General features: G+C 32.8%; 1 protein-coding gene across 2 annotated transcripts in view; it reads left to right on the top strand.

Moving 5' to 3' along the window:
* Positions 1–27,839, top strand: part of LOC130441984 (uncharacterized) — a 74,016-nt gene that overhangs the window by 30,377 nt on the left and 15,800 nt on the right. For both annotated transcript variants that reach the window (XM_056775925.1, XM_056775926.1), the window contains exons 5-9: positions 5,346–5,648; positions 9,190–9,560; positions 12,002–12,290; positions 17,996–18,196; positions 20,514–20,720. In XM_056775925.1, the coding sequence (XP_056631903.1) occupies positions 5,346–5,648; positions 9,190–9,560; positions 12,002–12,290; positions 17,996–18,196; positions 20,514–20,720 (1,371 nt within the window). The remainder of the gene's footprint in view (positions 1–5,345; positions 5,649–9,189; positions 9,561–12,001; positions 12,291–17,995; positions 18,197–20,513; positions 20,721–27,839) is intronic.

Genomic DNA, 27,839 nt, shown 5'->3' with positions numbered 1-27,839 from the left:
TTACTCCAATTCCAGAACATACATAAATCTGCCCCTCCAAGTTTGCAAAAGGCCGATGAGATCAATAAGTACTTTCTGAGCGAATTCAACAAGTCCTATTTATATCAGGAGAAGATTGCTTTGTACAATAGCTACAAAATGGACCATTGCAAAAAGTTTAGCTTTGTTATGAAGTCTCTTGATTCAATTTTTAACCATGTATTTACGATTAAATCAAACGCGGCTGTCCATATTATTAATTCTTGTCTAGAGACTGGCTACTTTCGTAAAGGCTGGAAGGAGGCGTTAGTCTGTCCAGTACCAAAAGTACATATTCCGACTGAGTTGAAAGATTTGCGTCGAATAAGTTTGTTACCAGTACTTTCAAAAGTCCTCGAACGAGCATTGCAAACCCAGATGAACTCGTTTTTACAGGAAAATAATGTTCCCGTGCATCAGTCGTAGGTTTCGTAGGGGGCATAGCACAGCAACTGCAATATTAAATACCACTGACAACATAATAAGAGCATTGGATAAAGAGAAGGCTGTTATATCCCTCTCTTTGGAGTACTCCAAGGCATTTGATTTGTTGGATCATGATTTTCTTTGTGCAAAGCTGAAATATCTGAGATTTGATGAAATATCTTGTAAATTCTTTAAATCTTACTTAAAAGGAATAAGGCAGAGAATTCGCACGTATTAGAGTTAATCTGAGGCTGGCGAAATAATGTGTGTGCCTCAGGGTTCAATAATATGCCCACTTTTCTTCCTCATATATGTATTTGATATGTGTGACAGTGTCTCACACTCATATGCTGATTACCCTCAGATTCTACACTATTTTGATTCTGCAAATCCAGATGCAGCAGCAGCTAAATAGAGATCTGTCAAGTATTCTTGAATATTCCACTGAACATAAGACTGAAGTTTTGCTGTTTTGTTCTCAGAGACGTAGAGATAATTTGAAACAAAATTTAAAATTGGAATTGGGCAGTACGACGTTGGTATTCAAACAATTTGCTAAGAACTAAGGACTTGAGGTTTAAAGAACATTTAAAGATACTTATGCAGAAAAGCTATGATAAGATTTAACTCTTGTATATGAACAGGTCCATTCTCAATTTCAAGATGAGGAAAAATCTTTGTGAATCTTTAATATTGTCTATTTTTACCTAATGTAATGTTTTTTACTATCCTTGTTTTGACATTGCATCGAAAAATCTTGTGCAATATGTACAACGTGTGCTGTAGATTTATTTTCAAGCGAAGAAAGTATGACCATATTTCTGCCAAAATTAATGAATTAAAGTGGTTACAAATGTTGAATGTTGTGAACCTTCATTTTATGTGTCTTCTTAAGAAAGTGTTAAAACATTCGACCCCTGTTTATTTGACATAAAAACTAGTTTTTAGTGAGAAAATGAATAATTTACAAGTGAGACATAAAAATTTATTAACTATGCCTCAGCATACATATGGACTTCTTCAAAGAAGTTTCACGTGTTAAGCTGTCAAAGGTTATAATACTCTCCACGAGGACCTTAAATTGTGTGGTATGAATTCATTTAAATTTAAGTACAGAGCAATTTTGTTTAATAAGCAAAGATGTAACTAAATTTTTTGGGTTTTTGCTATTATTTAAGTTTACAGTTGAATCTATATAAAGGCCTTTTGCATAGATAAGCGGCTGGAAATGGTTAGGTTGAAGAATAACTTATATGTTGAATCTCGCCACTCCTGTTGCATGTGTGTATATTGTATACTTTGTATAGTTCTTCCAATTTCAATTGCAGATTATAAAAACCCTTGCCGACAATTCTGTTTGATCTACCATAAGCGTAGATACCTTATTTTATATATTATTTTTTTAAATACTTTCAAAAGTTTGTATATCTTATGCTAGAAAGTATTCGTTAAAAGGCAATCGAATCATTAAAAATTGGACGGCATTACTCCGTTATTTAAACAGATACACTTAACTGTAGTCCTACTTAGAACTTGGACAAAAATCAGTATTATACCTTGTTAACTTGCTACAACTGAATATTAAATTATAAAACGTAATAGACGAGTAAAATGTACCTGCCTATAAGGGAGTTTTGTTTAAACAGGGTACCAGGCGTGAACTGAGCCCTTTTTGTTTCCCATTCGTTTTTTTTCTGGTAAACGAAATTTCAAAGCAAAAACTATAAAGGAAAATAAATTCTTCACAAATAAAACAAAAAAAAAATATTTCAAATTCAAAGTATCATTATTTGATTAAATTATGATGGGTTGTAAAGAGGGTGATACCACATACTCACCTGAGTTCATAACATGTTCAACTAAATTTTTCCAAATTTCTTGGCGGTCTGCTGCTAGAACTTTCTTTGCGAATTCGACAACCTCTTTACTTAGTTTTGGAGACTGATTACATTTTAAAAATTCTGATTGAAATAAAAGAAATGCATTTATGTTTATGATTTGATGCTTTCATTGGTAAACAGTGAAGATGATGAGTTCACGTGGACTGACGGTTTGTTAGATATTTACCGAAGTTTATATGGAGAGTGAACATTATTTTTCATTTCTTAATTTGGTATGAGTGCCGCGCATATTTATGATATATTGATTGTTCCTCGCATAACTGTCTTCTGCTATTGATATTGGGAGAACTATAAATTGTATTGTGTACACACATCAGACCCATAAAGACGATTTATTATTATTCTTATAATTACTTATTTGACCGCTACATGGAGAACATAAAATGGTTTTCTCCGTGTTATGAGTATTCGTAGTTGTTCGCATATTACAAATTTCACTGAAATGACTATATTTATAATAATTTTTTATGTCACCGCTTAGAAAAAATAGGGATACGTATGCCATTTTTCCCAATTTTCAATTTTTTTCAACTCGACTGTCAAAATATTTTGTTCAAATTCATCATAGACTATCGTAAAATACGCTGCCGGTCAAATATTCTGGGGTCTTTATTATTAAATTTGGGCGTGCGCCAACTCGTGATTTTGATACGCGCCATGAAATTTTAACTTCTGCTACAATGTGCCAACTCTTTTCACAAATTCATATTTTGCTATTTTATTTGACTAACCTAACATGACGAATTGCAAGTGTGCATTATTATATAATTATTAAGTACCCCTACTGTTGGAATGCAATTTAAATGATTCAGAACATTTAGGTTTTTATTTTTACATTTTACAATTTTACCAAGTGGATTACTCTTACAATTCTTAATGAATCTGTCACGAGTGGTATTCAGTACTCGGACTCCCTTTTCGTTTACCTGAAATATCCCCGTTCCGAGTTGACGCATCCTTATCTCAATGGATTAAAAATCGTTATGAGTTGTATCGCACCCTTAAATTTAGTTTCTAGTAAACAAAATATTACGCATTTTTTTCGTGCAAGCCCAGAGTGCTTGTACAACCAACATTCAAGATCTTGATAGATTCGAGCTAGGTACTTTGGCTAGATACTTTAGTAGGTGTCAATAATGAAGCGGATTGATAATTTTTATACAGAATAAGCAAAATTAAGTTGTATGTAATTACCTGATATTTTAGTTTGGATAAATGTCAACAAGTTTTTATTTATGCAGTAACCTTCAGTTGAAGAATTGTGTACTATTTAATTTTCTCCTTCTAATTTTCCATTGGTTCATTAGTCCAACTCTTACCCCGCCCGTTACAGTTATCATTCTCTAATGGTATAAGGAGGTAAATTCCCTTTTTTTCTTAAGTGAGATTTCGTGCTATAGTATTCACAGATAATGAACGGCTTGTGTATCTAGTGATTTGTTCTATTAGATTTAATACTTTTGACTTGATTTGTCTCTATGTCTTACATTACTAAGGTAATTGTTTTATTTTTATATTCAGTCTGTTTGCTAATAATGCTTAAAACCGATCAATTCCTCAATTTTTTCACAATTTTAATCATAATGATTATAAATTTTAAAATAAGAAGGAAAAATATGTTATAAACATCATTATATTGTACATAAATTGTCTCATTGTTGACCGAAATATAAATACTCCACTTCCTATATCTATCAATTTCTTTTTTGAAATGTAAACAATATTGAATACACCTAATTTTCTTGATAAGCGAATTTGAATGAACAATTTAAAAAGAAAAAAATTTGATCTTTTTATATGAAATGTTTTGTATTAACGCGATTTCCAATAAGCTTTGATTTTTTTTAATCTCATAGATCAAATATGCAACATACAAATAGCCATCAATATGACAGTTTTGCCATTAAGTAACTCTGGGTCAGTCGACTGTGACATTGTCCATTATGTTTGGTTAGCACTCAGTATTTCACTATTGAAACTTATTTTAAGGAAGGTTCCCATTAGTTCTCTCCCTAATGAGTGTGGAGAAGGTCTAAATAGATATATAGAAGTTGAAGTAACATTTTGTTAAGAATTTATATAATCACGATTTCATAGAATCTTTCACTAGTTGAAACTTATTTTATAATAGTTTTCATTAATTCTCTCACTTTTTTGGAGGAGTTCTAAATAAGTATTTAGATGTTGGAATGATAACGACACTTTATCAACAAGTTTTGGTTAACATTAACCAAGATTTCGAAGTATCTTTCACTATTTGCAACTTATTTACAGATGTTTCCATTAGTTATTTAACTTATAAGTGTGGAAAAGGTCTAAATGGTTATTAATAAGTTGAAATGATAATGGCAGCACTTCTACCCTCTTGAGATTCAAATGATCGATGTAATAATATATAAAATTTCTGTATGTATCAAGTAATCCTTCGAATTGCTTATGTCTGATGAGATGCTGGTCGAATGAATTGAACTAGGTGATAGATTCAAAAATTTTTGTTGTTCCCATGGCGCGGTATGAGTATATTCAATCGATAAACATTGGAGTAGCAAGTTATTTAGTTTGCCTAATTTTTCCATAGAAAGGTTTGATGGTTCTATATTTGTTTGTTAAGAATTTTGTTGATGGTTTATTTTTGACGTATGGTAAGAAATAAAGAAATTTCTGTAAGCTAGCTAAACTGAAGTATAATTTATTTTTTTTTATTTGTAGTGCTTAAAAGTATATAAGACACTTTGCTAACATAATTTAATAAGTAATCTAATTATCACCTGCACTACTCTAGAATGTTAGTCATAATTCACCAACTAGTTAAAGTTCTTATTTTCATCATTGAACTAAACTGTTAATATATTATCTTAAATAACTGACAATACAAATCACTGATTGTTTGACTCCCAATTATTTAACGCAGTTCTAAATGTATTTAATCTGTTACTCACATGACATATCTACCCTAAAAATGTTATAAAAAGGTACATCTAATAAATTCTATATTTTCAGAATTGTGGAATTGAATCCCTGGTTGATGAACTCTGTGACCGAATAAAGAACGTGAATACTTCAGAGGAGAATATTGAACAAACGGAAAACTCAACTCCTGAAGAAATCAATGAAAAATTGACTCCTCAGGAGCAAGCTCAAAAGTATTTTGCTGCCTTTCCCCCTCTAAGTTCTTTTTCACCTATTGATAATAGATTTCTTGCGGAACGCCGGAGGAGGAAAACACTTTGTGCATCTCCTATTAGGAAAAACTCTACCAAGTCCGCTAAAGAAATCACCTCTATCAGTAGAGTTCTTTTTAAGGTAAATTGCTTATTTATAAATTCGAACAAATATAAATTTCAAAATTATACTTTTATAAGTAAGATAGTGATGGTATAACTTTAAAAAGTAGTAATATTATTGGCAATAGCTCGTAATTCGTTTCTTTAATTTTTCGATTAAATACCAATACATGCTAACATTTGTACTCCCTTTTTAAACCAAATTGAAAGCTGAAAACAAAAAAAAAACTCATGCTGTCAGTTTGGTGGGACTACAAAGATGTTGTTTTTTGAGCTGCTTCCAAGGAACCAAACGATCAATTCTGATGTTTACTGTCAACAATTAATTAAACTGGATAAAGCAATCGAAGCCCTGATCTGGCACCATCTGATTACCATTTATATTGAAGTTTGCAGAATTCTTTGAATGGTCAAACTCTTACAAATAACGATGACCTTTAATCGTACATGGTTCAGTTTTTTGCTGATAAGGACTAGAAATTTTATGAGCGCGGAATAATGAGGCTAAAAGAAAGATGGCAAAAGGTCATTGAGCAAAATGGAAAATATATAATTGTTAAAAAAACTGTTTTATTTTATACTAAAAACCCGAAATTACTTTGTCGCCAACCCTATGAATAAGTTAGTGTGAGGTGTAAAAATTTACGAGAATTGAAACTGGTGTTACTATCTGATTGTCATTCATTTTATAACATGACAATTTATCTTACATTTTTATAGTCTGCTGCTCTATTTGTTTTTTATTGTTATCATTATTTGGTTTATAACATAATTTCAGCATTGAAAACTGGATAACTGGACGTGCTAAAATTAAGCCTTTTCATTGTACCCTGGAGAAGAATTTAAGTAACTCGTTTTTGAAAAAATATTATTTTTTCAATTCTACGTCCTTTGTTAAGTAAAAAAATTATATTAATAAACAGTGAGGCTCATTTATCGATACCAATATCATGTTTTTTACCCATAATGTTTCCGCCTTACATGTTATGTTTCTTATTACTATTTCTTATTTATGTCCTGTTCTGTTTCACTGGACAGTTAACGTATCTATAAATATCAAAGTTGATTTATGTCATGTTTTATGTATATGTGTCCCCCTTTCTTACTGCGATACTGGAGAACACAGTGTTTACAGCTGATCCATTAATCCTATTCTTTTTAAAAAGTCTATAATGTGGGATGGCTTTAATTGCCAAAGATTTTCTTCGATTTCAAGCGCTCCCGAGTGTGGTGCTCTGGAGTTCCTTAGTGTTTCATACTTCGAGAGAATGTGGATAGAGGTTTCATCCTTTGTGCAACAAAATCTGCGTATAGCGTCTTCAAGTGTTTGTTGAGGCGACAGTGCCCCGATAGAACTTCTTTTAGTATTCGTAGATTGTTCTTAGTTAGGTTGATACATTCAGCAGATCTACTCTGGTTGGAGCCTTTGTCTGTCTTAACCCCTGTAGGTTGTCCCAATAGTTGGTTTTGCTCCTATGTACCTTTTTTCCAGTGCTTTTTCCATTGTTCTGTAGGTGACACCACAGAAGGGCTCGCATCCCATGAAGGGCTTGTCTGCCTCCGCTTTAGCGAGTTCATCAGCTATTTCATTTCCCTTCGCTAAGGTGTGTCCTGGAACATGTTTTATGTAAATGTGTCCTACAAAAATTACCAATGTGAACAACATGGCTACTTCTATTAATTTAAAGTAACGCTAGAAAAATTAATTGGTACTACATTGTAACCAAAGTACAAAATATGCCATTCAAATGATCTTACAATCTTGGAATCTAAATCAATACCTCCTCTCTAACTCTGGACATACAAGTTTTAATGTAATGCGTTTTAGTTGCTTCCAAGAAGATAGTGTATTATTTCACAATCAGATCCGTCTTATACTGTAGCATATAGATTCTAAACGTGTTTTTTTTTGTAACCTTGATCGGTGCCATTGGTACTTAATCATCGATATATAATGTAGTGGTGTAAGAATCCTTTTCCTTGTTTTGAGATACTGATTTAAAATCTTTTTGACTACATATATATATATATATATATATATATATATATATATATATATATATATATATATATATATATATATATATACAGGCTTGTTTCATTCACTGAGGTCTGAAAGATCTATTAGGTCCCCTTCTCCACTTACTTCTCGATGTCTGTCTCTGAAACTGCGGGTAGTAGCTCTTTTATCCTTTAACTTTTTATAAATTGTAGGTACGTCTTCTTGTTCTATGAAGAATGCTCGCAGTGTATAGCCCCGAGATTCTGTAGTGCCTGGTATTTAGCAACTTTGTATATATTTGTCGGCTTCTTGGAATGACTTATTTACTGATTCATGAATGATTTATTATATTCTCTCCTCCACCTATTTCTCGATTACTGTCTCTGAAACTGTCACTAACAGTTCTTTTATTCCTGAATCTTTTATAAATTTTAGTCCTCTTGTTCTATCCACTAGTATGTTTGCAGGTGTCTAGACCCGATATTCTGTAGTGCTTTGCATTTGTAAGCTTATTGGAATGACTGACGCCTGAAGGATCTATCATATCCCATCTTTCAGTTAGTTTTGATGACTGTCTCTGGAACTACAGGTGGTAGTTCTTCCATTCCTGAACCTTTTATAAATATTAGGCAAGTCTTCCTGTTCTATCCAGTATGCTCGGATATGTCTTGCCCCGAGATTTTGTAGGATCTTGCATTTATCAAGTATGTTCATAGATGTTTCCTCTACTTAGATTCTGTAGTCTTCTTTTCTCCTCGAATTTCCACAGGCGGCTATGTCCCACCAGAATTACTGTTAAAACTCTTGCATTTTTCCAATCTCTTTTGATTTTAATTTCATAGTAATGTCTTTGGTTGTACCGTCCCTATGTGTTGTTTCAATAGTTCAATCTTTTCGTCGTGTATTTTTAATCGATTTTTTTCAATATTGTATCGATACTAATTCAATAAAGGGGATCTGATTCCCTAGAAGAGCTTTTGGGTCCTTTTTTCACTAGTTTTGCGACTATTTTATTTCTTTCTATATTAAGTGTGCTTCAATACTCATAACACAACTGGATAATTAGGTTATTCCTGCCTAGTTTGTTAAATACTAGAAGTGATTACAAAACCTAGTGTCTTAATGACTGCTTGGCTATCATGATTATTATTCTCTTCCTTCTTTATTTGTTATTGGTATGGAAAACGCCTCAAAACGGAGTAAATTTCAGCTTGAAATGTACTTGGAGCTCTTCCCAAGCTTTTTGTGTATTATTAGAGGTTTTGTCTCTTTTCGAATCCTGTGTACCAATAAATAATAGTCCTGTGTTGTATTTTATTTCAATATTTTCTACTTACTTTCTACTACAGTATTTAAAAGGAACGCTGTTACCGTGAAGCTTACTACAACAAACGTAGTATCTCTCATTACTATAACAAATCAGTATAGCCGTCGTCCTAGTTCCCATTAGAACGTTTTTTTTTGTTTTGCTGGCCAAGTTGCAATAGTAGATGAATTTATTCTACATATTTTTTCGGTAAAGAGGCCATAATATTCCTTATTAGAATTTACTTTTCAGGAAACTAACGACACTATGAGAGCTCGTTGTCAGGTTAAGCAACGACTCAGCTGTCTGGGACGTAACAAAAATATGAAGTCTAATACTATCACCAATTGGGATCTTACTCTCCTCTCAAATAACAACTTGATAAACTACACAGGTCTAAAACAAAAAGAGGATTCTCCTGCAAGTAAAGATTCTGATAGTTGTGTTAATGAATCTAAAGATTTATACGAAGAAGACAACATATTTAATGATCTACCTGTGGATATAATCAATCTTCTGGATTCTCCACGACCACATGATCAACGAGTAGAGATTATGAACATCGCTAATATGAGAGACACCGGGAAAAGGAATTTTATACCGTACGGACCGGGGATAATATCGTAAGTACATAGATATTTGTAATTTTTTTCAACTGTCCAATGTTAGAAGAAAGAGACACTGGGGCTTTAGATAATTCATCCCTCTTTCTAGCATTATGTTATTGGAATCAGGACTGTTTTGTGGGGGAAGGTTTGGTATTTTGTGTTAATACATTTTCTCCCAAATTTGAGCTCAGATGTTTACAATACATTCTATAATACTCCTACAAACTATGTTCATTTGTTGAATGATGATGGTCTTGTTATTATTGGCGATTTTAATATTCCCCAATACTGTAGGATGCTGGCTAAACTAAAGATGATAGGTTTGTGACTTCCTTAAACAACTTCACCCAATTTCTTCATGTTACACAATTGAACAAAGTTATAAACTTTCACAATCGTACTCTTGATTTAGTTTTCGATCTGAATCAACTTTCAGTAAGTAGATGGCTTCATCTGTTAATCCATGAGGATTGATTTCACCCCTCCCTTGAAATAATTATCATGCTAAAAAATTCAAATGAGTAATTTCCATCACCAAGATATCCAAGATACAGCTTTCAAAGGACTAATTTTCCCCAATTGGAATCAATTATTGGTTGAAAACAACGTTGACAGAGTTTGCGAATATTTTTATAGTCAAATTCAAGATCCCAAATTCCAGATCTTTCAAAAATGCCTTTTATGGCTTAACAACGACATAATTCGTAACTTTAAGGTGAAACATCATTTGTTACAAAAATTTAAGAGTACTAATAATGATGATGACTACGTTAAATTTATCTGCGTAATCTGCGTGACAAAAGAAAAATCTCTCGAGCGGTGAGTTGGGGCACTAGAGGAGTGGGGGGAGCGCATCTGGAGGGGAAAGTCCCCAAGTTTCTCCCCCTTCAAGTCAGTGGCTATATGCTCTGGTCGAGAGAGCAACGGACATTCGCCGTGGAGAGTTACTTTTCCAACAATCGCTCAATTGTTGCCACACAACGTGCCTTCCGCAATCGTTTTGAAATTCCTCCTCACAGACTTGTTCCTGGCCGTAATTCAATTCTGTCGTTGGTTACCTCATTTCGGGAGTGCGGAAGTGTCGCTAAATCCAGACCTGGACATCAAAGGACCACCAGAACTCCGGAAAATGTCGAAAGAGTGAGGCAGTCCGCTCGTAAACATGCAACTGCTCTGGGAATTTCTGACACGACTGGTCGACGAATTCTCCATGGATATCTTCATTCTCAATCCTATAAATTGGCTGTTGTGCAAGAATTGACTGAACGCGATTTTGTTGCCGGTGAAAACGCATGTTATGTGCTGCTTGACAACCTGCCTCAATCACTGTCGCATTTCGGGCTGCGTCAACAAACAAAACATGCGTTATTGGAGTTGTGAAAATCCGCGTGAACTTCACCAGAAGGCACTTCATTGCGAACGAGTTACTGTCTGGTATGCGATATCGGTAATGGTAATAATTGGTCCTAATTTTTTTGAAGAAAACGAACGTGCAGTTACCGTGAATGCATCTCGTTACAGTAACATGATCGAGGAATTTTTTCTTCCAAGCCTCGAACATATAAACATCACGGACGCTTGATTTCAGCAAGATGGAGCCGCAGCACACACAGCTTGAGGTCCAATGGATTTGTTGCGACAACATTTCCCCGGTCGCTTCATTTTTCTCAGAGGTGATCTCCCATGGCCGGCACGCTCTCCATATTTGGCTCCATGCGATTTTTTATGGGGTTATTTGAAATCCCTGGTATATGACGATCGACCACGGACCATTGCTCACCTGAAGAACAACATTCGTGATGCCATTGCCAACATACCCATTGATATGCTGTTAACAGTGGAGACGAACTTCCACAATCGCCTAAATCAGTGTGTACACAATGAAGGTCGTCATTTAACAGATGCCATTTTCAGTACTGAATGAAAAAAACTTGCAACATTGTATTCTCAAATAAAAAAATACTTAAAACAATATCTGAAATACTTTTGTTTTTATTGATTTTATTTGATTTGATTTATTTGACTCTCATAGAGGGCGCTTGTTACATGATTTGTACCAAGTGGTATTTTTTTCTCTCAATGCCCTTTATATGAATATATATGCGTTATTGAGCGAACCCCAATTATTTTTCAGTTTTCCACTTATCCTAGAGACGTTGTTACCTTTTTGTGAAACACCCTGTATAAGCAATAGCTAGCGAAGTGAGTTTTTGGTTGCTCGTTTTTACAGTTGTATTATACATTACCAATAAAATTATTTATTAACATTAATTTTTTAAAGCTAAGCTAAGTATATATACTACAGGTATGTTAAGGATTGTAGTGGGGATTATTTCTTTCGTTCTCGGTTTGTTAAAAACTATCGACGTTTGTTACATCTCTTTTCCTTTTCTTTCCTCTTCACTTTTTCTTGTTTCTACTGCAATTGCTAATATTACAATCCATATGATTTTTAGCTCGATATGGTCTAACGACGAACAAGATATTATTTTCGAAAACAATTATAATTCATCTATCGACGCCTCTTTCACTATTGTAAACGCAGATAGATGTAGACGCAAACTATTCAATGATAAACCTGGTATTTTGGCCGAAGATGGTATTGCCGATGAGGAAAATAGAGATATGGTAGAAAATAGAATAAATTTCGAAGCTGACCAAAGATTAGCTTTCAGTCTCATGAAGCTGAATCATAACAAGGAAACAAGTGGCTTTAGAGAGGTACCGCCGGGCTCTTTGTGCCAGGTATGTAGAATTTATTATATCTGTGAAATAAATTAATTTGATAGAATATTTTTGTTATTTGTTACCCTATTTTACATTTTTGTATCAATAAATGGATTAATTCGTTTATATAAATTATTATTTATAAGGTTTTTGTTTTCAGTATAATCCTTTACTGCAACTATTTAAAAAAAATTAGTGACTAATTTATATAGAGAAATAACAAACATAAGCATGTTTCAAAATAAAAATTATAATTCTATTATTAATTTATTCCCACGAGTATAACAAACCTCTCTTGGTCGTTAAAGTATATGGAGATTTAACTATCTGTTATGTCTAGGAAGGAGTGGATTTTAAAAAAAATTATAATTAACAAAAGGTGGCAGGGTAGTTTTGACAAGTATTCAAGATTTCTCTAAATTAAACTCTGAACTCCTCAAAGGGGCAACTATTAATATTGTCTTCATAGTAAATGTAGGTACATAGACTTATGCCAGCAATTTCCTAAACGACACACAAAAAGAATAAAAAAGTGGCGACTAAGAGTATTTGTTAGCTGGGCCCTATGATGAAGGCAAGATGTTTAGTGTATACCATTAATGCAATTCCATTTATTTTATTTTTTTTTTTCGTATTAAAGACATTTTCGTCTATTTTCTAAATACTGAGATGTCTGCCTTATGTAGACAGCGTCACAATCAGTACAAAGCACCAGAAATATAATATTATTTCTTTTGTTTTTTGGTGTTTTAGATTTTCTTTAGTGAAATATTTAGATAACGTATTATGTCCTTTATGATTTATACTAATATCATATTTATTGAAATAATTCGATAGTTGTTGGGAAAGTCTTTGTTTTATATTTTGATGTTTAGTTTCTAAATTGATTATAGTATCTGTTTATCCTTGTCTTGAATATGCTGTTTATAATTTTTTTAGGATAATTATTTTCTTTCAATGCAATTTTTGGTTTTTGAATAGCACCAGAAATATAATATTATTTCTTTTGTTTTTTGGTGTTTTAGATTTTCTTTAGTGAAATATTTAGATAACGTATTATGTCCTTTATGATTTATACTAATATCATATTTATTGAAATAATTCGATAGTTGTTGGGAAAGTCTTTGTTTTATATTTTGATGTTTAGTTTCTAAATTGATTATAGTATCTGTTTATCCTTGTCTTGAATATGCTGTTTATAATTTTTTTAGGATAATTATTTTCTTTCAATGCAATTTTTGGTTTTTGAATAGCTAAGCATTTAAATTCAGGATCTGATGGTTTGATATCAAAGTCATTATCACTGATCTTTTTTGTGACACGAATTGAAGTTCAAATATCTTCAAGACCAAATTGGTCTCGTATACCATTCTGTTCTTATGCTCTGATTTTATATAATGTGACATCAAAAAAATTGATTTTATTACTTTTTTCTATTTTGTTTGTGAATCGAAATTTTTTATGATAAGAGTTGACTTTTTTATTATGTTTTCAATTTGAGTTTTTGGTACGGCAGTAATGCAATCATCTACATAATGGAAAATGAATGAAATATTCATATCACGTTTGCTTAGAACAGTTTTCTCAAGATCTTCCATTACTAATTGTGCTATAACACTTGAAATGGAAGCCCCCACAGCACAACCATCAATTTTTTTATATATTTCATTTTCAAATTTAAAGTATGTTGTTGTGAGTGTGAGCTCTATAGCTGTTATAAATTCGTTTTGAGATATTTCTATATATTCTTTAATTGTGTCCTATTTTTACAAAATATTTTTCCAATAATTGGATAATGGAGTAAGAAGAGTTGAATTCTTCAAACTATTAGTCGAAGTGATATGTCAGGCATGTGCAATTTTAATGAAAGATAGGACAAAATTCCAATTGTGAAAAATAAATTAATAAGAAAATGGGATAAAATTGAAGAATAGGCAGAAATACCTCAAAAATATGAAAATGAAATATACAGTGCTTTTCAGATAAAAGTATCCACCTTTAATAACTTTTGTAATACTGGTATTTAGAAAAAATCCAAAAACACGTCAATTTATGTTGGAAGGGGCAAGCATTATGGCTTATTTAAACTTACTGGAAAAGCCACCCCCTCACCCCTAGCAGCATCCCCTTTATTTTTTTAAATTACTTTTCATATTTTTTATGTAAAATTTGGATACTCCTCTTTGAGCTGATTTCAAAAATGTATAATACTTGTAGGTTAAAGTGGTTAGTTTATGAGATAAACAATTTTTCTTTTAAGAGCACAAATTTTACTTATTATTTACTTTCACCTTATTTGCCTGCACTAAAATGGGTTGTACAACAGTTCAAACTCTTTAATCTTTTTAACTGTGCTATTTATTCTACTTAAAAAATCCAAACAACAAAAACTCTACTTTTTATTAAAGTTTAACATTGTCAACTAGAATTTGTAGTCACTATTGATAGTGTAATTTGATACATTATTTATTTTGTTTCTCTGAAATGGTTTACTCTTTGCAAGAAAGAATTGAAATTGTAGGTTTATACTACCAAAATAATAATTGTGCAAGAGCTGCTGCTAGAATATTTAACGAATTACATGACGGAAGACATGCAACTCATAAGTATGTAATTCAACTGATGGAGAAATTTACCACAACAGGGTCTGTTTGCAATAAAGTGCATAAGCGAGAGGGACTCGTAAATAACGAAGCAATCCAAGTGGCAATTTTAGGGCAAGTCAGCTTAGAGGCTCAACAACACCACATTGTCGGACCTTTCTTCATCAACGGAAATTTAAATGGTGAATCATATCTTGAGTTACTCAGGGAAGAGGTTGACCCACGTATTACAACAATAATAGAAAATGATGATAACCTTTCCGAAGATTTACTGGTATTTCAACAAGACGGAGCTCCCCCACACTATGCTATGCCTGTCCGACAATTTTTAAACGAAACATTCCCCGTTCGTTGGATAGGTAGAAGGGGGCAGATGATGGAGTGGCCACCTAGGTCACCGGATTTAACACCCCTAGACTTCTTTTTATGGGGGTATTTAAAAACAAAAGTTTATGCTACCCAACCAGAATATCTGGATGATTTACGAGAGAGGATAGAAAATGAATGTCGACAATTAAATCCAGCCGTATTAAGCAATGTCAGAGAGGCATTTCAGAATAGATTATACCATTGTATGGAAGTGAATGGTACTCATTTTGAACACTTATTGTAACTTCATAATAAATAGCACAGTTAAAAAGATTAAAGAGTTTGAACTGTTGTACAACCCATTTTAGTACAGGCAAATAAGGTGAAAGTAAATAATAAGTAAAATTTGTGCTCTTAAAAGAAAAATTGTTTATCTCATAAACTAACCACTTTAACCTACAAGTATTATACATTTTTGAAATCAGCTCAAAGAGGAGTATCCAAATTTTACATAAAAAATATGAAAAGTAATTTAAAAAAATAAAGGGGATGCTGCTAGGGGTGAGGGGGTGGCTTTTCCAGTAAGTTTAAATAAGCCATAATGCTTGCCCCTTCCAACATAAATTGACGTGTTTTTGGATTTTTTCTAAATACCAGTACTACAAAAGTTATTAAAGGTGGATACTTTTATCTGAAAAGCACTGTATAAAAAAAATTGATGGTTGTGCTATGGGAACTTCCATATCAAGTGTTATAGCAGAACAAATTCAATTCTTATCATAAAAAACTTCAATTTACAATCGAAATCGAACAAAAATAATAAAATGAATTTTCTTAATGTCACATTATATAAAATCGATAACATAAGAACAGAATGGTATACGAAACCAATTTGGTCCTCAAGATATTTAAACTTCAATTCGTGTCATGTCACAAAAAAGATCAGTGATATTAAGTTTGGCTGATAGATCTATCCAACTATCAGATCCTGAATTTAGATGCTTAGCTATTTAAAAAGCAAAGACTGCATTGAAAGAAAATAATTATCCTAAAAAAATATAAAACCTTTTTCCCTACTATGTGTATAAGGACTCTCTCAATCGAATTATTTTGCAGTAGTAAGAGACTTGCATTATGTCAAACGACGTGCAATATAAATTGCATGCAATTTTTTGCACCATGTCAAGTTGCCTTAAACTAAAATCTAAAACGCCCTAAAACAAAAGAAGTAAGTTAATATATCAAATACCTTGTAATGATTGTGACCCTACTTACATACGGCAGACATCTCACTATTTAGAGAATAGACTAGAAGGTTTCAACGAACCACGAAATTTAAAAAAACATAAATTCAATTATAAAGATTCACCAAATTCTTGAAACTGAATCAAATACACGAAAAAGAAAATTTTTAGAAATGGTCCATATTCATAAGAACGAGAAATTTTCATACAATCACGAATAATTTAACTGATAGCTGCTACATATTTTTGAGATATAAAAACTAAAGAAAAATTAAATTTTTATGTTACAGCACATCTCTATTTTGATTTTATTTTTATTTTGATACTCATGATGTAGGTGATCTATTGACAGGACGTAAATAAAAAAATGTGATTATTTGCCATAAAATTTTCCCTTTATTTCCAGAAATTTTTCAGAACGTCTGATTAAATGCCACTATAAAATATGACGCATCTTTCACCCCTTAACTCAGCCTTCAGCTTTGCGAACAAAAAATAGTTACATGGAGACATATCAGGGCTATATGATAGGTATTCAATCTCTCTGAAGCCACATTTGTGTATAGTAGTCTTAGAAAACGAAGCCATATGGACTGAAGCATTGTCATGAAGCAAGCGCACACCTTGGCTGATTTTGAGGCGCAGTTTTTCTATAATTTTTTGACGCAACTGCCTTAGTAAGCCAGAGTACTACTCTGCGTTCATGGTAGTAGTGCTTTTTATAATCTTTACTTCTTGGCATGCCTGCCGATGCCACTTCATGGAATTTTTTTTTGATGTGGGATCTTAGTAAAAGACCATAGTTTCATCACAATTGATAGATTACACTTCCTTGGTTCTCGAGGCAAAGCTCCAAAAATCGCTCACAATAAATCGAGGCATCCGCCTTGCGCTATTATTTGTCATATTTAAATGCTCATGTAGTATCCTTAGAACACTTGATTTGGAATTGCTGGTCTGTGCTGCAATTTCTTTTGTTCTTAGGCCCCAGTTACTTAGAAATATTTCTTCCACTAAATGTATTGTTTTCTGGAGTAGTCGGCAAAAACTCATGGACTATGTATATACATATATTTAAGTACCATTGGTTGTAGAATAAGATAATCTTCAAACAAATTTTAACCCACTTTCGGTGGTTACTAACGATTAATAGTCAATCAACGTACTTAATTGATGTAGTTGTAAAATCCAATTCCACAAATATGACGAAGAAAGAAGAACAAGCATTGTACAGAAGTTTGAAAGAATAGAAGAACCCCAAGTCAGAATAGTGACGTCTTTGTGTCTCATGCATTCCATGGTATCAATCGATGCTCAAATCAGAAAAAAATCAATTCGGAGAGTCCTAATAACGTAATTTTTCAAAAGATCGAGGACAGCGTCCAAGCTGTAGTGAATTTCATATCCCCAAAATATAATTTCCACGACCCATTCTCTTTCTCTTACATTTATATCATTTACTGCAGTATTTTTGAATGCTCCAGAATTAACATAATATGAAAATCCCAAATGAAAACGATTAGTTGATCGTTGAAATATAAATTTGAGTTGTTTGTTTTATTTGCAGCTAAAACCCTTGAATCCAATTGCGAAACCATCAAAAGCGCTTGGCACAAATTTCATCAACCATGGAGACAATTCTGAGGATTTGTTAAATTCTGAAAAATCCTATTTTAAGCCAATTTCTGAAAAAACGGACAGCGAATTATTACAACCCACAAAATATGCGGATGGTTCAACTTTTGCTATTTCCAATAAATTTGAAAAGGTTAGTTGAAAAATTTTTAATAGGTTAAAATATGTTCAGAAAATAATTCATTATTTTATTCACATATTTCTGTGATAAAGATTTATAAAATAAAAGTTACTAAAGTATATTCGAGATTATGATGAAGAAAGAGCCAGTCTCCCTATAACAATATTTGGATAAATCAAAGCACATTCACCCAATGACGCAGATTGTTCAGATATGAAAAACACTTGGAGAACAATAGACATGGACTATCCACAATTATAAAACACTCACTGAAACACAGGAATTGAATCAACTATAATTAATTTTCAAATTGAATACACTCAAGCTTAAAATTCAAATTGTCGTCATTAAAATGCAAAAACACACAGTCATTTTTTATAGCAACAAAAACATTGAAACTAAACTTACCTTGAAACAATCTTTATTAAAATATCCTAAAATTGGTATCATCAGCATCATGCCATTAAATCTCTTGGCTAGCGCTTTGGGCATCTGCATATCCCTTTATTGGGATGGATTACTCCCCTTGTTCTTTTGTTATAGTTTTTTGTTTGTTGGTATCACAGTGAACATTCTTCGCTTCGCTAGTTCAAACTTATTTACTTATCACAGGTATTCCAAAGTATCTTTCTAATTGTTAAAAAAAATCACTATGTAAGACTGATTCAAATTTTTTTAGCCTTGTGTTTTGTAATTGTGGTGCTGTTATAGGGGGTATTGGTGTACCCAGGTTTTGCGAAAGAATATTTTATAACATCTTTCTACAACCTTATCATATTTAATATAAAATTGACATTCATTTGTTTACTGCTGATACTGCTGATATTCAGATATCTCTAAGTAACAAACACAAATTATAATTTTCAAAGTCCATACAAAACCGGTTTGATTCAGATAGAGGGTTGTGGATATAACCCCCCTATTAATGGCGTTGAGAAATATGATGTTGCAATTTGAAACAAGTTCATGCCAATATTTGAGCACATGATATAATCTTTTTCAAATCTCTAAAGATTTAGAAAGCGTCGGGAGATATTCAGTCAAATTCCGATAATGTTTGACTGACTCTTTGTTTCCAAAAAGAATTTTTTATGAAGATATCTGGAACTCTTTAATATAGATAATTGTTAATAACAAATAAACTATCCAATTTAAAGAAAAAGTCATACATATTTTATTATGGGCCTAATTGAAGAAAATTCGTAATTTTTCATAAAAATTACCGTGGCTACATTCAAGACTATTGTTGTTTTATGTTTTAACATTAACAATGGATTTTGCCCTCACAGTCGAATTGAAGCTTTTATTATTATTTAGTGTGTAATAGACGATGTAGTTAGAAGATTAGAAAATCCTATCTGGTTAGTTCTTCATAGACTGTTTTAATAGCTTCTTATGCTTAAATTAGTTGAACTATTCATACTCAGTCAAAGTATTTGTAGCTTTAGCACTTTGCCATGAGTGTCATGATTCCTCTACAATAGGAAGTTTTCGTCTTATGGTTTGACATCAGTAAATAATTTGTGATCCAGTGTATCACATATACTGCTTGATTGAATCACTATTTTTACGAATCGCTAGAAGATTCCCCTTCCGCCAAGATATTTTGTCTTATTTTTCAAATTACGTAGTCGAGTACCCATTTGCTTTTGCACGTGATCTATACACTGGAAAGTTTTAGAATCATCGTCCTCAATATGGTGAGTGCATTTGAGCTGGTGCAAAGTGTGCAGAGTGAAGAAACATCTCAACAACTGCATCGACTTCCATTTTTTCTGTCGATCCAACGTGGTTCACTGCGCATTTTTCTGCTCACTCTGCATATTCTTCAGTATCTTTTTTATCCCAATATTCACACAGTTATAGCCAATGAGAGTCACTGACACATAGAAAGAAATAAATCCATGTTTTGTCCACGAACCAACCCATTTTCAATGGGAATGATTTTCTCTTTTCCAATGCAGCTCTGTTCTTGCAAACTACATTGGTTACAAGCTCATTCTTTTGACAACATTATGGTAGAATGAGTTAAAGGTTTCCCAAGATAGTACCATTAATTCACAGAATTTTCTTATAATGTGCCAACCAATAACAATTATGATTCTATGTTTGATTTCATAGCCTTTTAAGCTTTTTAATATGTATATATTGTCTATTGTTTGTTTCTCCTTCCTATAATCCAGTTTATTTCTCCTTCATTTTCTCATTAACGTATTCCCTTAACTTTGTCTCTACGATTCTCGTTATATCTTCATAACATCATCTCATTGTATTGTTTGTATGTTCGTGTTAATATTCTATTTGGTTTCATATTATATTTTTGTTTTAGATCAACTACAAAAAAACTGAGAGTGGCACCATGTTTTTAGAAAATGAATTAGGGGAATGTAAGAGATATTTTGAATACAAACCACCTCATGCCAGACGTCCAATAGATGAATTCATTCTAAGGTATAACATTTCTGAAAACAACAAGGCATGTCAAACAGAGGAACGTGCTTTGGACGAAGAAGTCGCAATGTATAGTTTGTTTGGGGTAAGTGATTTATTATTATGTTGTTTTTTGCCTACTAAAATATGACATTGAAGTAATATCTTTCAACTTCTCATCAAAAATATTGGTCGAACTGTACTATCGATTCTTTGAGCTTTCCAAAGTCGCTGGATTATATCCGACTCGAAGCACCTATTCAATGCGTTTCTTCTATATATTTGAGTTGGATGCAAATTTGCTCTGTCTTGAAAAACATGCCACTTCAAAAACTTATTATAAGATGTCGATGTGAACAAATCAAAATTGTAAATTTATAATTCACTAAAAACCTTCATCGTTAGAAATGACCTACAGTTTTTAATAATTTAATAATTTTAATAGTTAGTTTATTATTAGAAGTTTATTCTTTTTTTTTCTATATTTACTGATTCAGAAATGTACAGATATATGGTGATATATCAGTTTGTTTTATAGGCAACTTTTTTAAATTTCATTAAATTATCCCAAATTTGACATTGGCATAGAACCTATTCATTATTTTCTCATATTTAAGGGTTTCTCTGAAATATCATAAGCTGCTTTCCATTTACACCAAAACTCAGATTATTCCCACTTGTGACGACAGTTCAATGCGTTCTTTTTCAATCACCCAAGTGAGACCTAACTGAGTTTTTACCGGCAATCTGTGAGATCGGATTGAAAAATGTGGTTGAGGACATCACATCGTCAGATCTTGTTATCAAAATAAGCAAGTAATTACTCAATAATAAATTATTACAAACAAAAAATTATTTTAGTTATGTCGTTTCTTTTGATGTAAGTAACAGACGGTTGGTTCACCAGTGATAATGTTGAATTTTATGTGTTTATTATTATTAATAATTTATTGAATATTGACGCACATTACACGTTCATTTTATTCACTGAGCAGTGACGCCATTATCTGAGTATGATACTCACATAACTGAGTGTCTCAGTTCATTTGATTGTAAATGGAACAAACTATACATTTTTAAATGAAAGATTAACAAGTTTCATAGTCACTAAAAGACAACTAAATAATTTGTTTTTTCTTTAGTTGTTTATACTTATTTTACCAAAAGCCCTTCTCCATAATAGACCTCCTCAGGGACCTATCTTTTGTCATCATGAGGCATGCATGGTTTAGAAATCATCCATTACATTGTCCATTCCTCTAATTTTTAGTCTATCTTTTCCAGTTGTAGATTTAGGTATTCAACACTTTCTTTGGTATTTGGGAGTAATCTGTACATTGAATATATTAAAACATTTAAAGTCTTTGTGGTTTGATGAGGCACAATGTTTTGATTTTCCAGAATGTCGATTAGGTTAGGTTAATGCGGAAAACTTTGACCTGGATTAGCTCTTGTGGTTCGCTCTGAAGCCTGAGGTCCTTTTTGTTTTCTTTTTCTAGGCGCTGTCTTTTGGTTTTTTATTATTTTGTTGCATGTCTAACACTTGTCGTGCGAACCTCGGTTGTCCTCTGTTTATATAGTGGTGGTCAACGTTTCAATATGCGCAGATAAAAATAAAATTCAGCATTTACGAGCGACCATGAACGAGCTACTTTTGCACAAATGCAAAAGTGCAAAAAGTGTAGAACGTGTTTTGAAACATATTATACGAGATCAAAAATAATGCTTTTCGGTGCGGTCATATTTACTCATCTGATATGCATAAAACTTACAAAAATGTGCGTGATAGACAATACTAAGTGACTTATTCATACTTCAGGTCTTTCTCAAAGGGTTGTTTAAATTAATTTTATTTTAAATTTGTCATTTTTTTAACCCTTAAAAACAAAATATGAAAAGTAAGGTTTTTTGTTTTATGATGGAGTTGAAGCTCATAAAAAAAATCAAATAGACCAAGTGTAGGGTAATGTTTCAAGGACCCCGGACGCTCCAACCAAACCGTAAAACACATTTAAATACGGTCTCTTGGGCCGTGGAGAAGGTTTAAAATAAAATAGGACCAGTGTGGGCTGTGGGGAAAGTTCAGGGGCTCAACGTGTTGAAGTAATAAAATATAACCGACAAAAATAACCTAAAAACCAATGATATTTCAATTTTATTTCTTTTTCGTTAAGGTATGGTTGAATTTTAACTTTTTACCGCACTTCACTCAACTCACATTGTTTATCTGTTTATATGGTACATATTTTGTTATAAATACCACCAATTTCCCATTAACCAATCAACTCGAGAGTTTGCATGCTTATTTGAATCAATTGAAGTAATACGAATTAATTTAGTTGATATTTCATATATCATTTCCATGGCTGGAAATTCTTCCTCAGGAAAAACTCGAATTTAGAATAAATACGGGAAGAAATTAATATTCAAAGTATTTGAAGTAAAACGTAACAAGCATGTTACAAATTATAATTGAATCTTTGAGCAGATATTAAAAAAAAAACTTGTAATTAATCATTGAACGCATGGGACTAATTATTCTAATTTAAATAAAAATTTGAGCGGATAGTAAACTACAAATGCTTGGGGACCCAAATTACATCTGACTTAATTATGGACGGTGAAATCAAAAGTAAAATTGAAATGGCAAGAAAGGCATTTACCAAGTATAAAGCCCTGCTATGCAATAGAAATCTATCTCTAAACCAAAGATTAATATTTGTACACTGCTACGTACGGTATTATTATATGGAGTTGAAACTTGGACGCTGAAAGCTCAGATAACAAAAAAGCTTGAAGCATAATTCATTAATTGATCGTTTGATTCCTTGGAAGCAGATGAAAAAACACAACACCAAACTGACAGCATGAGATCTTTTTGTTGTTCTTCAGCTTTCGATGTGGTTTCTGTTGGTTCATCGTGTTTGCTCCATGATCTTTTTCAAACTATGTTACTGTACAGACCCATTTTTTATTACCAGTGATGATTCTTTTCAAGAAAGTGTCTGTTTCATTTCGTTTAAAGTGCATATCGCAAATATTGATTCTTTTTGTTAAATGAACTTTTTTTAATTTCTGAGATACTCAAATATGAAGCTTCTTAACTAGACCAAGACATTTTAAGTGTTTTTCAATTGTTGTATGCAATACGTGTAGTCTCTTCCCAACATCTCCCAACAGTTACATGACGATCCTCTTCAAGTATGACTTTGATTTTGTCATCTTCAACTTTAGTATTCCGACCAGAATGTTGCTTATCTTCAAGGGAAAAATCTTCAGAACGGAATTTTTTATACCAATTATGACACGTGCTGTCTGTTAAGCAATTAGCACCATAAACTTCACATATTTTTTCATGAGCTACAGCAGCTTTCTCTCCTTTACGGAAATAAAAATGTGAAATATGCCGAAAATGATCATTTCTGTACTCCATATAAATTAACCCACAACTAATAGTTTTAATAAAAATCACGCACCACTTGCTTCTAAAGTTAAGTCAATGTGACCAGTATCACGTGAGAAACAGCAAACTACAGCTCTAATATAAGTTATTCAAAAATAGAGCAACGCTCTCTACAAGTAAAAAGCGAAAGTACTTAGTTGCCAACCTTATTTTATATATCGTGTGTTTAAAGGTGAAAAGCAGTATTTGATCACATCATAACAGTTGCGACTCGTGGTAAAACATTTTACAGTTTCCAAAAAAACTTGCCTTATAAAGGTTCTGTCGTCTTTGTCAAATTTCCATTGTTATCTCCTTCCATGCTGCTATGATGGAATGTTGGAATTGTTGCCACACAAGAGAAATATGGATCACGAAGCACTACTTTACGTCTTTACCGAGGTCATCTTCTTCGCGTAACGTGAATATTATCGATTGCTGACTCCCATATTGGCTTTCATATTGAAAATCATTGCTTTATTTCTTGCTTCGTGGTAAAACTGAATTGGGGATTTCTCGAACCATTGAAGAAGATTTTTTAACCACGATGTTGTTCAACGACCTATGCTTCTCATACTGTGTTGACTATTTCTTAAATTTTTTATGAGCTCAAGAAAATCGGTGTTTGTTAATCATCGGCCCAACTCATCCTTAAAATGTGGTGATATACCCAAATTTCAAACGCTTCCAATAGTTCGAGCCGATTCTCTGTGAGTGTCCATAAGACATAACATCGTGCCATCCTCATTGAAGATCAAGGTAATATCATGGCTGCAAAGGAGTGTTTTATAAAACTTCTTCTGGCTTTGGCTATTCTTGCTCTGCGCTAGAATTCCATTTATTGTTTATTACGATTCCCAGGTATTCTAATTTTTCTGCTTGATATATATGTACGTTAATAACAGTGATTTCTCCTTCTGGTACATTTTGTTATGTATTAATGACCAGTTTTATTTAAATTAAGCTTTAGTCCTTAGTTCTTACAGACTATAAGTCTGTTTCCATTGTCAAAAATGCCCAGAATAACTTAAACATATTCAACACTTCCAGTAATTTAACCATATTGATACACACTCACGTCTAATTTATTTAAAATATACCGCTTAGTATAAACACCTTTACATCCACTTGTCACTGTCCTGATGTATTCACTATGTTATCGAATTGTTTATTTTGAATGTCGGTTTATATATTAAACCACATCTTCGGCTTCTGTAAATCTATAGTTTGCCGTAAACATACAAATAGGCCTTCGTAAAAATTGTCTATGAAAAAGGTCACAAAAAATGTGAACACGTCTTGATAAAAAACATGGAGCATCCTCCAAACTTCGAAAACAGAACAGAACTGGCTTCACGATCTATATCAGTGGGCGAGTTCGTTACAATGTAATGAGTTGTAATATTGGCTTATCTTAATAACGCATATTCCATGCAATTATAAAGACGGCTTTTTGCTTCCATATTGATGAATCGGTAATGGATCAATCTTTCATCTCAGTTGATATATAAATACTCATCTTGCGCGGATCTGAAGTTGAGGAAATCTTCATGGAATGGTACATGCTCTGCCCTGAATTGAATGAAAGACTTTTTGGTGAAGCTGGTACTTCTTATCTTGAACACATATGACTTCAACTAGAGAACGTCATTATCAGCAAGATGGTTTGTCGCCATATTAGCATAATAGCGATTGGCCATTGATTGATTCACTATTCTGATGTATGTACTACATTAGATTATTTACTCTGGCTCACTAAACTAACGCCTTTGTATATAGAAATGATTTCTAGATAATTCGGGCCTAGATTGTAAACAAACAAAAGGGTCTTTTCAGATATCGTCTCTATAGTAAGTCACAACACTATGTAAATATTCTATAATAAATTGTACAAAGGATGTCGCTTTTGAACGGCGCATTCTAAAAATTGAAACCGTTCACCAAACTTTAAATTCTATTAATAAAATCTAACAGGACCAGCTTCACGGTCTATGTGACTCGACAAGCTCGTAGCATTAATATTGGTAGTACTTAATCAATACACCAATCAAAACAACTATTGATTCCAACAAATTTTTTTAACGACACCTTTTTCAATATTCGAGGGTCGCTCACATATAAACGGGAATTTTTGAATAAACGCGCGAAAAATTTAGTCTTGTACAAGTGCAGTCCCTTGTCTGTTGCGCAACACATCATTATTCGTTTTTTGATCAAAGATAATTTGAAATTCCAGGATGACTATCTCTCTAAGACTTAAGTGTATGAATGGTATTCCGCTTTCTAAAAAGGCTGATAAGTAGTGACAAACTTGTCATATACGAGCGGTCCAGAATAAGTGTTACCTATAAGAACGTCAGAGCTGTAGAAAAACTCATTTTGGTTAGGTTCGTTAGGTTGAAGAACTGGTCATGAGCACAGATAGTATTGAGCAAATAATTCGGGAACGGTTCGGTTACCGCAAAATTTCAGAGCTCTGAATTTTGAGCAGAAATTCACATGCTGGAAAATTTGCGAGTGTCTCCTGCAGCAGTATGAAGGAGAAAATTTATCGCATTAGATACGCCACTATATTCCGGAGAGTAAACGTATGCCTATAGAGTGGAGAAAATAAGTAGAAGGCGCGCCAGTTGAAGCAAAGGTTACATAGCCAGCGAGGAAGGTGTTGTGTGCAATAGTTTGGAACATGAGAGGAGTAATTGCGTTTGATTTTCTCACTGAAAAACGAACTATGAACACTCAGTATTCTAGTAACATTCTAAAAAACACGGTGAGACCTGTCAGTAGATCAAAACGACGCGATATTCCAATTCGTAGTGCGATATTGCTACAAGATAAGACCAGACTGCATACAGATCGGCTTCGATGGAAACGTTGAACGAATTGGGTTGAGAGAAACTTGAACACCCTTCTTATAATCTAGATTTGTCGCCATGCGCTTAATATTTATTTGGTCCATTGAAAAAAGTACTTGGCGGACTGCGATTCGAAAGCATTTCGAAGGTATAGTTCTTCCAATATCAATTGCAGAAGACAGTTATGCGAAGATCAATCAATATTTCATAAATACGCACGGCACTCATACCAAATTAAGAAATTAAAAATAATGTTTACTCCCCGTATAAAATTCATAACATAAACATCTAACAAACCGTCAATTCACGTGGACTCATCATCTTCACTGTTTACCAATCAAAACATCGAATCGTACAAATAAATGAATTTCTATTGGTCGAAGCTGTATGTACACAATTTCTTCGAAACATTCCTGGCAGACATTGGCGTCGCTTGGCGAGATTAATTTAATTAATAAATTTCTTTAAATAAATATAAATATGGGCGTTCTTTAGACCATGGGCGAATAAAAACAATAATATTGCACAGTGTAGTAAGAATAAAGACAAGTATGCATTTCCCATTTATCGAGTTAATGGGGTACAAAAAGGGCTCAGTTCACGTCTGGTACCCCATTTAAACCAAACTCCCTTACAGGCAGGTACATTTTACTCGTCAATTTACGTTTTATAATTTAATATTCAGTTGTAGCAAGTTAACGAGGTATAATAATGATTTTTTTCCAAGTTCCAAGTAGGACTACAATTAAATGTATCTGTCCAATTTATAATGATTCGATTGCAAGTATTTATAATAATAATAAATTTATAAAATGATGTATCTACGCCTATGGTGGATAGATCAAACAAAATTGTCGGCAAGGGTTTTTACAATATGCAATTGATATTGGATGAACTATAGAATTCTTCGTGGGGGAATAATTCAGTG

The sequence above is a fragment of the Diorhabda sublineata genome, chromosome 3, assembly GCF_026230105.1.
Source record: "Diorhabda sublineata isolate icDioSubl1.1 chromosome 3, icDioSubl1.1, whole genome shotgun sequence".
Lineage (NCBI taxonomy): Eukaryota > Metazoa > Arthropoda > Insecta > Coleoptera > Chrysomelidae > Diorhabda > Diorhabda sublineata.
Note: the sequence above shows the minus strand (reverse complement) of the source record. Positions and strands in the feature narration are given on the sequence as shown.